The sequence below is a fragment of the Leptonychotes weddellii genome, chromosome 16, assembly GCF_054177405.1.
Source record: "Leptonychotes weddellii isolate Sample4059 chromosome 16, ASM5417740v2, whole genome shotgun sequence".
In the NCBI taxonomy this organism is placed as follows: Eukaryota; Metazoa; Chordata; class Mammalia; order Carnivora; family Phocidae; genus Leptonychotes; species Leptonychotes weddellii.
Window position 1 is genome coordinate 18998533 of NC_138384.1, and position 13158 is coordinate 19011690.

The window sequence follows — 13158 nt, forward strand, 5'->3', positions numbered from 1 at the left end:
TATAGAGTAATTACTGCTTTATGACATTGATTCAGCTAAAGAAGGAACACTTTTCTGTTCTTCTTGTCCTTGAGTAGTGGCTTTTGTTTACATTCATCATTCATTCATTCATCCATTCATTCATTCAATCATTAAAATCTTATTTGGTAGACCCGGCTATCGACTTCAGGATGCACAAAGAATCTTGCTACCTTCCTTGATATCTTTTGGTCTTCCCAACCCTGTTCCAAAGTATCTATCCTGTTGTCTTGTAATCACCTATTGATCTCTGTGCCCACCCACCTTCCCAGACAGTGCAACAGGATACTTTCTCTCCCTGAAGGTTGAGGGAACAAAATATATAAGAGATACAACAGGAGATGGTGAGATGTTGACTGTGTATGAGGAGGGTAGGCCAACTGCAGCAGTTCTGAACAGATCTTGTGTTTAGCTAAATTATATCTTATATGCCAGTGTTCCTGGGGATGGTGGGGAGGAAAAGAGAGCAGATGATCTACATGGCTTGGAGAAACTTACTAAAAATACATATTCATGGTGCCCAGAGAGTATCACTCTGCACAGCAGGGGGGACCCGGTCCAAAATATTTTCAGTTGTTCCTAGGTAATTGTGAGTATAATTCACCTCTTTTTGAGAGCCTCTGTAGGACAATGGTGGTGAGTGGAAGGGAGGAGGTGAATTGGGATCTCTGAGCACAGGAGTGGCCAAATCTATGTGGCAGGCAGTATGGAGGACAGATTAGGAACAGCACCTACAGGCAGTCCAAGAGGGTTTTTATGAAAGCTAAGATAAGATATAATGAGGGCCTAAAATAATTCAGTAAATAGGGGATGGGAAGGAGGCGAGGCTTCTCCACTTCTGCACTGCCATTAGCCTGGTCTAGACCATCCTCACCTCTGACTCAGAAGGACTGAGATAAACCCATAGCCATTCTCTCTGACTTCCAACTTCTTCTCCACAAAGAAGCCAGAAAGATACTAACACACAACTCAGATCACATGAGTCCATAACCAAAACCTCTTAATTGGTTTCCAAAAGTCTTGAATAAATTCCAACTCCCTTACTTTGTTGTTTTACATGACCAGGACCCTGCTAACCTGTCCGACTGTATCTCATCCCATTCTCCTTCCAGTGCACTATGCTCCAACCACGCTGGCCATCCATCAGTTAGTTCCTCTACAGACAAAACGGGCTCCTTTTCCATTCAAAGTAGGCCATGCTTTGTTGGTTTCCTTTGTATCAGCTGCAACTCCTTGAACTTAGTTTACTTACTGGCTTTTCCTGTGTGAGTGGGTCTGACTGCCACAGCAGAGCATAGGCTCCAAGGACCAGGGATCATGTTTTCTTAAGGTATGCCTAGTTCTTTGCATGGTGCCTGGAACACAATACGTGTGCAAGCAATATTTCTTGAATGAATGATGGCACATCAATAAGGCAGATTATCCAGATGTGATGGCTGATTGGAGAATGCCAATATGATTTTAAGCTGCTTTATCTGAGAAATGGAGTGAATTGTGATCTTGGTGTCTGTGGTGATGAATCCAAAAGGAGAAATGAGTTTGTGGGGAAAAAAGTTGAATTATAAACTTTTATAAGTTGGATTGGATTTATAAACTGGAAGTGCTTATGTGACAGATGGGACACTGTCAGGTCAACAGAAATTGGGATTTTTTTTTTTTTAAAGATTTTATTTATTTATTTGAGACAGAGAGAATGAGAGACAGAGAGCATGAGAGCGAGGAGGGTCAGAGGGAGAAGCAGACTCCCTGCCGAGCAGGGAGCCCGATGCAGGACTCGATCCAGGGACTCCAGGATCATGACCTGAGCCGAAGGCAGTTGCTTAACCAACTGAGCCACCCAGGCGCCCAGAAATTGGGATTTGCTGCCAGCACCCTACACAGGTGGGTTGAGTACGTAGAGTAGAAGTCATCACAGGGCCCTGAAAGTCTCTGGAGTGACTATGTTTCTAAGTAGAGCTCACTGTTCTCTGCCAACTGAAAGGCATATTTCGATGGTGAAGTAAGTCCGTCCCTCTGGTGCTGACAAGTAATGCTGACTTTAGTTTTATTAATACAGATAATTAGTAAGCATAAACCTTATCCATGTATGTCAAATGCTTTGAAAAATAAGAAAGGCATATTAATTAATTCACTAATTCTTTTCTTCAATCAGTGAGGCCTTTTTTTTTTTTTTTTTTTTTGAGCTCTTGCTGTGTGGGAGAGCACATATTAGGCATGAAAAACTGATCTCATTCCTGTGAGAAGGCAAAGTATGGACTCTACTGGCAGAGATGGTGAATGAGAGGCTAAGTGTCTCTCCCAAGCATCACAGGAAGTGGTTGTCAAAGCTGGATGCGAACGGGTCCCATTTCTGCCACCTCAGTCCAGGGTTTATCCTTTAAACTTAGGTTAAAGAGCCAACAACGTCATTCTTCATCATCAGTGATTCAGCTGAGACAGTAGTGGTAAAGGTGGGATGCACATTTCCTCCCTCCATGGGTTTGGCTTCTTACTTTGAATAGCCATTGGCCGCAGAGCTGGACAACGGGATCTAGTCAGACCTCTCATTGCCTAACCCGCCGTCTACGTCCAAAGATAGATGGGACAAGATCGCACATTGTTTCAGCTGGGGTTTGCATGTTTCTGCAATGTGAATGTTGAAAATCAAATATAAAAAAAAACTGATTGGGCATTTTATAGTTGTCTGTATTATACTTCATACAGAAATTTGATATTTCATCCTGTGGGATTAAAATTGTGTTTTTTGGTTTTTTTTTTTAAGTCAATGTCAGGAACCTCTGTCAGGTCCCAATGGCCTAAAAGTGAGAACTGAATTTTTATCTTGCAGACTAACTCAACTCATCATTTTTTTAATGATCAAAGGCTACCATCTCCAAAGGGCCTTCTTCATTCCAGGTGTCCATACCTTTTAAACATGATTTTATAGTTCTTTGTCACTTTAATCAACTAACTAACTGCCACTACTTAGCTACTGGTCACAGGCTCACAGAGGCAATGCTCCCTTCGCACTGCTCAGAGCTCAAATCTTCTGCTCAACAGTGAAAGCAACATACCCCTTGTTGGCTGTGGCATTCAATACACGCCTGTCTGTATATGGCTCCAACAATGTCTAGCTGTGTGACTTCAGACAGTCATCTTGACCTCTCTGAACTTCATTTTCCACAAACATGCAAAGCAAATAATTTCCACATTGCCAAGTGGTGGCAAAGGATCAATGAGCTCGTTTTGAGAGTTACTACCAGTTCCTAGAACAGAGGAAACACTCAATAGAAGGGAGTGATTTTATTGTTAGTGTCCATATTTTTTTTCCCTGTTCCAGATTTCAGGACAAGGTAAGGGAAGAATTTACCACCTCCTGCTTCCCATTTCCTCTTCAAAATCAACTTACTCTCTTGTCTCTCTCATGAGCCAAGAACAGAACATAGCTTAGCACATGGTAGTTTAGTTGAGGCAGAGAACGAGCAAGTTCCCTACCACCAAACAGAATTTTTTTAAAATTAAACTAATTATCTGATCAATGAATTCACTTCTGTTTGATTGCAATATGTAGCATAAAACTGGCAAAGCAACATGTAAAATAGCTTCTAAATTAAATTTTATTAGAAGACAATAAGTAAATTCACATGATTATGAATTGTATTTAACTGGATAGAAACTATGTATCATATGGTATTTGAAATTTGGATGAGCTTGTCAAGAATTGCAAAAACTGACATTTCTAATATAAGGAATTTCATATTTGATATATTTTTGCTCATTTGTTAAAAAAATGGTCTCCTTTTTATAGACATAATTCTCTGAAAATATTTAGATTCGAAGACATACAATTTCATTAGAATACTTTTCTTTCATAATAACTCTGATGAGTTTAATTTAACCACAATTTTTACTTCATTTAGCACTCAGAAAATTGGAAATTATTTGATGCTATAGTAAACTTCTCCTTTTTAAGTTTTTTTTTTTTTTTTTCAAACACTAACTGGCATATGGAAGAAATAGTAATGCTTGGAAGTACAATTTTCAAATAATTTTCTGTTATGAATTAGTAATGAGGTGGTCAGTTTGATGATGCTGACCCAGCAAACTAGATTAGACCTCCTGTGGGGCACCCACCTTTTCTTTTCTACATTTTGGATTTTCAGCACAGAAAAGGCACTAAGTAATATTAGGAGCAGGAATATAGTAATGGATGGATAAAGGGAAATAAATTCTTCCTTTCATGTTCTAGATTTTATAGAATTCTAAAGCCCTAGAAATGGATAAGAGAATTCATCTGGGTATCCTTCCTTGCTCCCTACCCCCATGTTTTGATAGTATCATTATAATGATTTGGATTTAGATTTTACGTGACTTGATATTCCTCCCAGGACAGTCACCCAACACACAACTCAGATCAATTGGTCCAATGCACTGAATGGACGGAAGTGCTGTCAGGTGATGTATCTGACTTGCTAGCCCTGAAAAAATTTGCTTAATTTCTGTGGGTCTCATTTTCTTTATATGATAGGGATATGTAATCTCTGTCTGGCATGGCTCCAAGAATTCCAGAAAAGGATGACCTAGAATAGGCAATAACCTAAATGTATAAATTGCTGCACAAATGAATGATTTTATTGTTGCTGTGCTTGCTGTTATTTGGACTTTTTCCTACTGTAAACTGGATCTTTCCAGCATTTGTAAATGCTTCTGGAGTTAACCTCAGATCCAGAAGCAAATTTAAGGGACTCTGGATTCTCTTTTTAAGACCTGATCTGTTGGCCCCAGGGTAGGCTTTAAAATGGGGACTGCATCATGTTGTGCAGAGATTACGGCCCCAGGGGTTCTTCCAGCCCAGCAGCCTCAGCACCAGCAGGGAAATAGTAACTCCTAGGCCCAGGCTAGGAGGGCTCCTGATCCCAGTGGTCCATTGTTTTCTAAGTGTGGAATGTGCATTTCTGAATTTCTGATGGTTGGAAGAAATGGTTTCAAAGCGACATTGAATAACAATACACTTTAAAGGGAGAAAGGTATTCCCTTTTAAATTACTAAGCTGATAATCTGCACACAATTCTCCCTCTGTCTGGAATCCACTTCCCCCTAAGATGGCTCATTCCAGCCTCCTATTCCCTGTCCACCATATTGCTCATCTGTCATTCTCCTCAGAGTGACAAAGACTGTCTACTTTGACCAAACTTTAATCAGGCTCCTCTGAGTCCTCTGTCCCTATAGGCCTGAAATTGGCCATTCTTATGTCTTTGTAGAATCTGCTTTGAGCAAGAATCCTGCTAAGCTGGTGTAGTGAAAATTCCCTACCCTTAGTATCTGACTGCTCTCATTCTTAATCATCCAAGTCTATCTTCAGCAAGAATCCTGTTGAGTAGGTCTAGCAAGAATCCCCCTTACTGAGATGTTTCCTCTTAGTAATTTTCTATCCACGGATCCCCATCTGCTTCTGTGATGGAAATCCCCACTTGTCCCTGTCTAAGCTGGATTTGAGTTCTTGCTCTCTCTCCAACTAGAAAATCCCATTGTAGTAGCCCTACTTGAATAAAGTGTGCCTTACCGTCTTTAACAAATGTCATGAATAATTTTTTCTTTAACAAGAGCACATATTATTTTCTGATATTTTTATCTTTTCAATGCACTGTTTACTTTCAGTAAATGTATTTACTCTCTAGAATGTAAGCTTCATGGGGAGCAAAGAGTTTATCTTTTTTACTGTGTATCCTGGAGCCTAGAACAGAGCCTGCTATGTTGTAGATATTCAATAAATAATTGTTGGCCTCTTAGGGGTGTTGGTTAAATTTTTATTGCTCGTTCTAATGGAGTAAGGGATAGTTTGAAGTTGCTTCATACAGAAACTTGATACAAGAATGACCTTCCCTGCATACCCACCATTGCTCTACTTAGATGTCACCTCCTCAGAAAGCTTTTCAGTGATCACCTTATATAAAATGACACCTAGTCCTTGTTACTGAGTCTCTTTCTAGCTATTTATCTCATTTTTTTTCCCTTTCTTGCACTTACCATTACCCGACATTATAATGAATGCCCGTGTATTGTTTGTTTGTGTCTCCCACCTCACTGTAGTGACATTCCCATTGAAGACAGTGGCTTTGTGCTGTTCACCTCTGTTCACCCGGAGTCCAGAACAGTGCCTGGCATATACTGGGGCTCAATAAATAATTGTTGAATGAACCAATAAATAATGATAAGCATTATCAACACTAGGCTTTTAATTTGTAGTTTTGAGTGAGATTTTTCATTCAGCTTCTTCTTTCAGTCCTATTTATTAATAGCAATGATGTCAATCAAATGAGGATCAGAAAGGATATAACCACATCACTTCTTTAATACAAGGATTTCGGATACTGCTGGTAGTAGGTGATCAGCGATTGTTAACCCCGTATGAGGGTTGCCCTCTAGCTCTTCTAGCATCTGAAAAGCTACAGCACCAAAAGCTAGGCATCCCCAGTGCCAAAGAAGAGACTCTAAATGAAGGGAATACAGCCCTATGTGAGTTGCACAAAGGGATCTTCTGGCTGTTTTTGCTCAGGGTGCCAACGTCTAAATGAAAGAAAGTGTGAAAATCCCATTCTAATGACCCACAAGGATGTGGAGAGCTTTGCCATGAAGTGAGTTTCTAGTTAATGAGATAGATTTTTATTTTAACTATGATAGATTATTAAACCCAGACGAGTTGGCAGAAAGGAAGCTCCAATAGTTGCTAGTCATTCTGCTAAATATTTAACATCTGCTCTTACGTAATGGTGTGTAACACGCACATGATTCTCACACTCAGAGATCAAATGGTCTATTTATTGGCAGCCTACTCTGTTCTAGAAATTGGAGCCGTTTAATATTCATAGTGATTCCCTTTCAATTATTCAATGTTACGGATAAAAGTCCAAATAAATAATGTACTTTAGATACCACTGATTATGTGGGATTTTTTTTTTTAATTTCCAGCAAGATGACTGAAGTCCTAAAGATCCAAATGTCTCCTAGCCATTCTTTTGTTTCTTTGTTTGCTTATTAGAAACAAGTAGAAGCAGGGCTCTCATGTGGGGTATTACTAATAAACATGGTGACCACATGTCCTGGTTCTTCCCAAGACAGTCCTAGTGTTTGTAGTTGTAGAGTAATTTTGAATAGTGCCCCCTTTCATTCTCCAAAGTGACCAATTATGGGTAATCATTTTTATGGTCCTCCTACCAATAATTTTGTCCCAGTGTGTTAACAGCATCATAGGTTTCCAATGGCCTGGAGAGACTTTTCCCACAAAGGCAGAAAGGTGATTAGCTACTCTAGGAAGGAAAGAAAAAAAAAGGAACATAAACTTTGATCTTACTCATCTTAGAGAAATATTCCAGCCTATCAACTTCTCTTTGTAGGTTTAACTTTAAGGCTGATTAAAAAAAATAATAATAAACTTAACCCTCTTCCGCAGGATATAGAAATTCTAGGGAAAAAAAAGAATATTGTGTTCATATTGTTTATACAGTTTTATACTTCCTATATTTAACATAGAAGGAGTATTCAATATCAACAATAGGCTTTTTAAAAAAACACTTAAATTGCTACACAGTATTACATTATATGGATGAATCACCACTTATTTGTACACTAAATTAGCAATATCTATTCAACACCTTACTACAACCTGGGCATTCATCAGGGAAAACAGTAATAGTGAAATAGACCAAGTCCCTGCCTTCATAAGGATTAAGTTCTACTGGGGATGATCAGGCAATAATTAAGTCCTGACACAGGCATATAACTTGATAGGAAACCTGATAGGACTTGTTTTCTCCAACTAATAAATGTTCTTCTGGCTTTACTTTTGTTCTTGTTCTTGATAATATCTTGCCCTTATCCAAGACCAATTGATTCAGAGTAGAATGGTATTTACACATCTGTATTTTTTTAAAGCAGTGCCTTATCTAGCAGTATCGGATCCAGAGGTAAAAGGAAAAATTAGTAATACCAACTGTATTTTAAAAGTTGATATTTTTTTCATCATGCATTTTTTGCATTAATTTTGATTTTCTCAACAAATTTGGGTTAGATTCTATTTATCTTGTTAATTGAGTTTTTGGTGCTCCCTTAAATTTTCCACCCAAGGCCAGTGTCTCAGGGGCAATTCCTCACCCATGGGATTCTAATGCCCTCGTTGTAAAGGCTGAGCAACCCGCTCCAGTGACTGGTGTAGGCCAACACATCTCAAATTTTCATGTTCATGTGAATCGACTGGGGATTTTGTTGTAAACTGACTCAGTATGGCTGGAGTGAACTGGAGGTTATATGTCTGTAACAAGCTCCTAGGTGATGCTGTTGCTTCTGGTGTATAGGCCGCATCTGCATAACAAGGTTATGAGCTATTCTGAAAGGTGTAAGATAGAGCACACATCATATGCACACAGAACCAAACTGAATGTATCCCACTGAAGGCAATCCCCTTCCACATGGAGTAAAGGTAAAGTGGACAAGGGAGCTCTCTGTGGTGAGTCATTTCATAACCCACAGGACTCCCCATTAAGTAAACTGAGATGTGAAAAGCCAGCAGCTCTATGTCCAACACTCCTCTGGCCATTACTATTGATCAGGGGATGATATCATTCCTGCCAGAAGGTGACCAAAACGCAGTTGCTTGGAAATACCATCGGTTGCCTGCCTTACTTTATATCCCGTTAAAATATTTCCTTCAGGTCCCCAGTCAAGCCTGCCACTTTGGGATGAAAAAGTTCCTCTCGGGCAGCTGTCCGCAAGCAGGACATCCTACCTGGAGTAAGTACCAACCAAACTCTGTTGCTTTGGTGTGATTCCTTTAGCCCAGGGTGGGTTGAGCTGCAACCACCAACTCTGACTGGGAAAGTGTACAGGTTTATATCTCAGACCACAATGTTAGTCCTGCAAGAAGTACTATTTTCTTTTTTTCTTATAAATCTATCTATCTCCATGGGGTATGTCCATTCTGCCAAAGTGGAGGAACTGAACCCCAGCTGTGGTTGCCCCTGAACTTCCTACTCTAGGTTGCACTGGAATCCAGAAGCCTTCTGGAAAATGGGGCAACAACCTTTGATCTCCATCTCTATGTAGTTTCAACTTACATCTTCCTTGTGCAAGCCACACTGGTCTGAGGAACTGGAGTTGTGACTTCCTAGAATATAGAAAATATCTAATGTCTAGGGTCTCACTTACTCCCCCATACCCCATCCCCTCTGACATATGCCCAATTCCGTGGAGTCATGGCAAAGGGTAATCTGTGGGTCAGCTCAGTCTGATGGACATCACACCTTTTTGTCCTAGTCAAGAGTGGAGGTGAAATGTTGAATGTATCCCTGCTTGCTGTTATTATTTCTTCATTGGGTTTAATCTTTTATACAATAGTTTGAAACAATATTTAGCTTTAGGCTATGTCTGCTTTCTCCAGGGCAAATATCCTTGAGGCCAGAAGCACAAAACATTTTGGCAGCCTCTTTAAAATATGATAGAGTGGGGCAGAAAATATAAGGAGAATCAAGTCTGATTAATATTTAGCAAAAGTATTCTACTATATCATTCTGGTGGTGGGAGGGGGCAGAAAATAAGCATGATAAATCAGCAAATGCATATATGTGTGTGTGTGTGTATATATGTGTATATATATATATATATAGTTATAGTTACAGCTAAAGTTATAAAGAGTTATGCAGTGACAAGTGGTAAAGAGAAAAAAAATAAACTAGAGAAAGTGGAAAGAAATTTTCAGGTGGAGGAGAAGATGCTCAAATTTTATATGGTCCGGCCGGGGAAAGCCTCAATGAGAAGGTGATACTTGAGAAAAACCCTGAAGGGCTGAGCAGCTAATCACACGGACATCTGGTATAAGAGTATTTCAAGTAGTGGGAACACCAAGAGCAAAGGCAACTGAATAGAGAAGGGAAAATATTTATGTGAAATAGGGCAAGTAAAGGGATCATATATTTAACATCCAAACAACTCACATAAATCAATAAGATACTTATAGATACATGAGTAAAGTTTATGAACAAACTACAAAAGAGGAAATATAACTTAAAAAACAGAAAAATCACGTATATATCCCCAATTAGTAATCAAAAAATATATACTAATCTAAGGTAGAATTTAAACTGCTCTATTTCAGTGAAAACAAGATTAAAAACAGAAAATGTTAAAATTATAACAGTAATACTGGCAAGAATTCACAGAAGTAAATACCTTAATGTTTTGACAATGGAAGTGTAAATTGTTATACTTCTTTGGAAAATTAATTTGGCAAATGTCTTCGTGAACCACATTGTCATGAGCAGGCATTCTACCTCTGAAAATCTACCCAGAAATGTCACTCAAACATGGACAAATAGATGCTTGTATATATTCACAAGAGTGGGCAGTGGTTTCGAAAGCAAATTAAATGTCCAGCAGCACGATATGAGCTCAGTAATTGTGGCATGTTCTCTCAATGAGATAATAGGTAGCTATTAAACCTGATGATTCAAAAGTGATTTAGTAACATGGTGACATGACAGATGGTTTTGACACGTTAAATGGGAGTGGGTGGAGTCAGTTTATAGGATTATATGTGTATATTGATTAGAGTTTAAGCTTATAAACCACTTTCACTTGTGTGCATGTTCCTGTGTTTGTAGGTGTTTTATTCTTCCTCCATGTGGAAGAAATGATGGTCTCTCCACTAGTCAGAGTTGTTTAGAAAAACTGAACCAACAGGATGTAAATACACACACATACATATAAACACACACACACAGAGAAGAGAGATTTATTGGCTTGCATGACTGTGGAGGCTTGGCAAGTCTAAAATCTGCAGGGCAGACTGGCAGGCTGGACACCCAGCAAAGAGTTTCAATTTGAATCCAAAGGCAGTCTGCTTGCAGAATTCCCTCTTCTTCTAGAAACATCAGTCTTTTTCTATTAAGTTCCTCAACTGATTGCACTAGACCCACCACATAATGGAGGGCGATGTGCCTTGCTCAAAGTCTACTGATTTCAATGTGAATCTCGGGTTGCCTGGGTGACTCGGTCGGTTAAGCGGCAGACTCTTGATTTCAACTCAGGTCATGATCTCAGGGTTGACCTGCATCAAGCTCCCTGTTTGGTAGGGAGTCTGCTTGAGGATTCTCTCTCCCTCTCCCCCTGCTCATTCTTGCTCTCTCCCTCCCTCTCTAAAATAAATAAATGTTTTGTTTTTTTTTAATGTGAATATCATCTAAAAAATACCTTCATAGACATGTCTAGAATAATGTTTGATTGAATATCTGGGAATGGTAGGTGACCTAGCCTAGTTGATATATAAAAGTAACCATCACGTCCTGCAATAGCTTGAGGTATACATAATGCTTTAGGTCCATAATGCTAGAAAACAAAATGATGGGTCCAGCAGAATCCCACGGAGGACAGCGCTGGCTTGGAGAAGATGACAATCCCAGAGCCCATTCCAGTGGGCAGAGGTCAGGGTACTATGGAGGAGCCCACGTCACATGGTGGGTGGGAGAAGTGGCAGCCCCAGTTACACTATTTGAAATGGCTTTTTGGAGAAAAGTGATACAAGAAGAAGGAGGACAAGACAGTGCTGTTGAGGAACCAGGAGTCCTGACTCGAGTTTCCTGCAGATGTCCAAGCCAACTGCACAGAGTTTTCATTATGGCATTACTGTCTTCTCCTTGTAATCCTTTTATTTTCCAAATACAGACCTTTATTTGTTCAAAAGAATAAAGGGGGGGATAATAGATTTCTGTCTGCCTTGGTTGTACTACAACTGTAGAATTGTTTCTAGACATGAAAATCAGTTATCAAAACAAAACAAAAACAAAAACAAAAAGAAAACACTAACAAATTGACATCTGTCTAAGTGGTAAAAGATTTTCAAACCATTTCAAAAGAATAAGGGCGAAAGGTTAGAGTCTTGTTAGATTAGAAAATAAACCTGTGTGGACATGTTTAGGACTAATAATAATCCCAAAGATTATCCTGTGGGGTGGGGTGGGGCTTCCTCTAGTGGGTTGATGGGCAGGAATAATAATAAAAAATATATATTTTCAGTGTAAGGAAGGAATGAGGACTATGGAATTTATGTCTTTGGAAAACAATAACTCCTCATTACTGGTAGTATTTAAAGAGATGCTACAGAATCACTGGTGAGGAGTATTGCTTATCCATATTGTGTGGGATAAGGAGAGAATCTAAGGGCCCTATTTTTTTTTTCTAGTTCTAAATACTCTTACCAAGCACAGGAATGTTAAGGTTGGGTGGGGCTACTACGAGGGCAATACAGGGGATATTACAGAGACTAACACCTATATTTCTCCTTGTAGCAATGAGTATTTTTATATAGCCCCCTTGTAAGAAAATCCAGCTTTTTTCCTCCTCTGCAAAAAAAGAACCCCATGGAACTTTAATATCAAAATATTTCATGCTTTGCCTTTTTGTTTTTCTTGCAGAATATATTTGAGTATCCAACCTTGCATTTTCAGAAGGTATTGCTCATTTTGACAAATTGCCAAAAAAGGGGGCATTTGAAAGCTAATTTCAAATTGTTTTTCCATAAGGCCTGGACCCATAACTATTCAGTGACTTCATCTCCCCATGATTTATGGGCAGAGATGAGTCAGTGGTGTTGTCCAACTAAATGATGGTCTCTCGTGGATTTAATTCTCACATATTCTTTCAAAATGTGTACCTTTAAGTCTTGACATTTGTTAAATGCTCAAATCACATTACTCATTTACAATGAGAACTTTTTGAGAAAAATAAGAAACTGAAGGCAGCAGACACAAAAATCTATTTATAACACATATGAAGAAATGTTATAAACCAGTTTGGCAAGAAGGGACCTACCAGCTTCAGTTTCTGCTTTTATAGGTCAAAATAGCCAAGTATTGGCGATTTCAATATAAAAAGAATTAGGAGGAGGAGGTGGGGGAGGAGGGGAGACAAAGATGAAGAAGAAAAAGATGAGAAGAAAAACAGTAAAATTAAATGTTAATTCAATAACAAATTAAATGATACATATTTTCAAATATATAAATTGAAAATATGAGCAACAATAATGATCAAAATCTCAATTGTAATGAAAATATCCTTACGTAAAAAAAAGAACCTCAACTTGTTCTTCACACCTTATACAAAAATTAACTCAAA

General features: G+C 38.8%; 1 protein-coding gene across 1 annotated transcript in view; it reads left to right on the forward strand.

The window, feature by feature from the left end:
• CDH11 (cadherin 11) overlaps positions 1 to 13158 on the forward strand; it is a 185783-nt gene that overhangs the window by 143190 nt on the left and 29435 nt on the right. The window contains exon 12 of the mRNA XM_081806498.1: positions 8706 to 8784. Coding sequence (XP_081662624.1) covers positions 8706 to 8784 — 79 coding nt within the window. The remainder of the gene's footprint in view (positions 1 to 8705; positions 8785 to 13158) is intronic.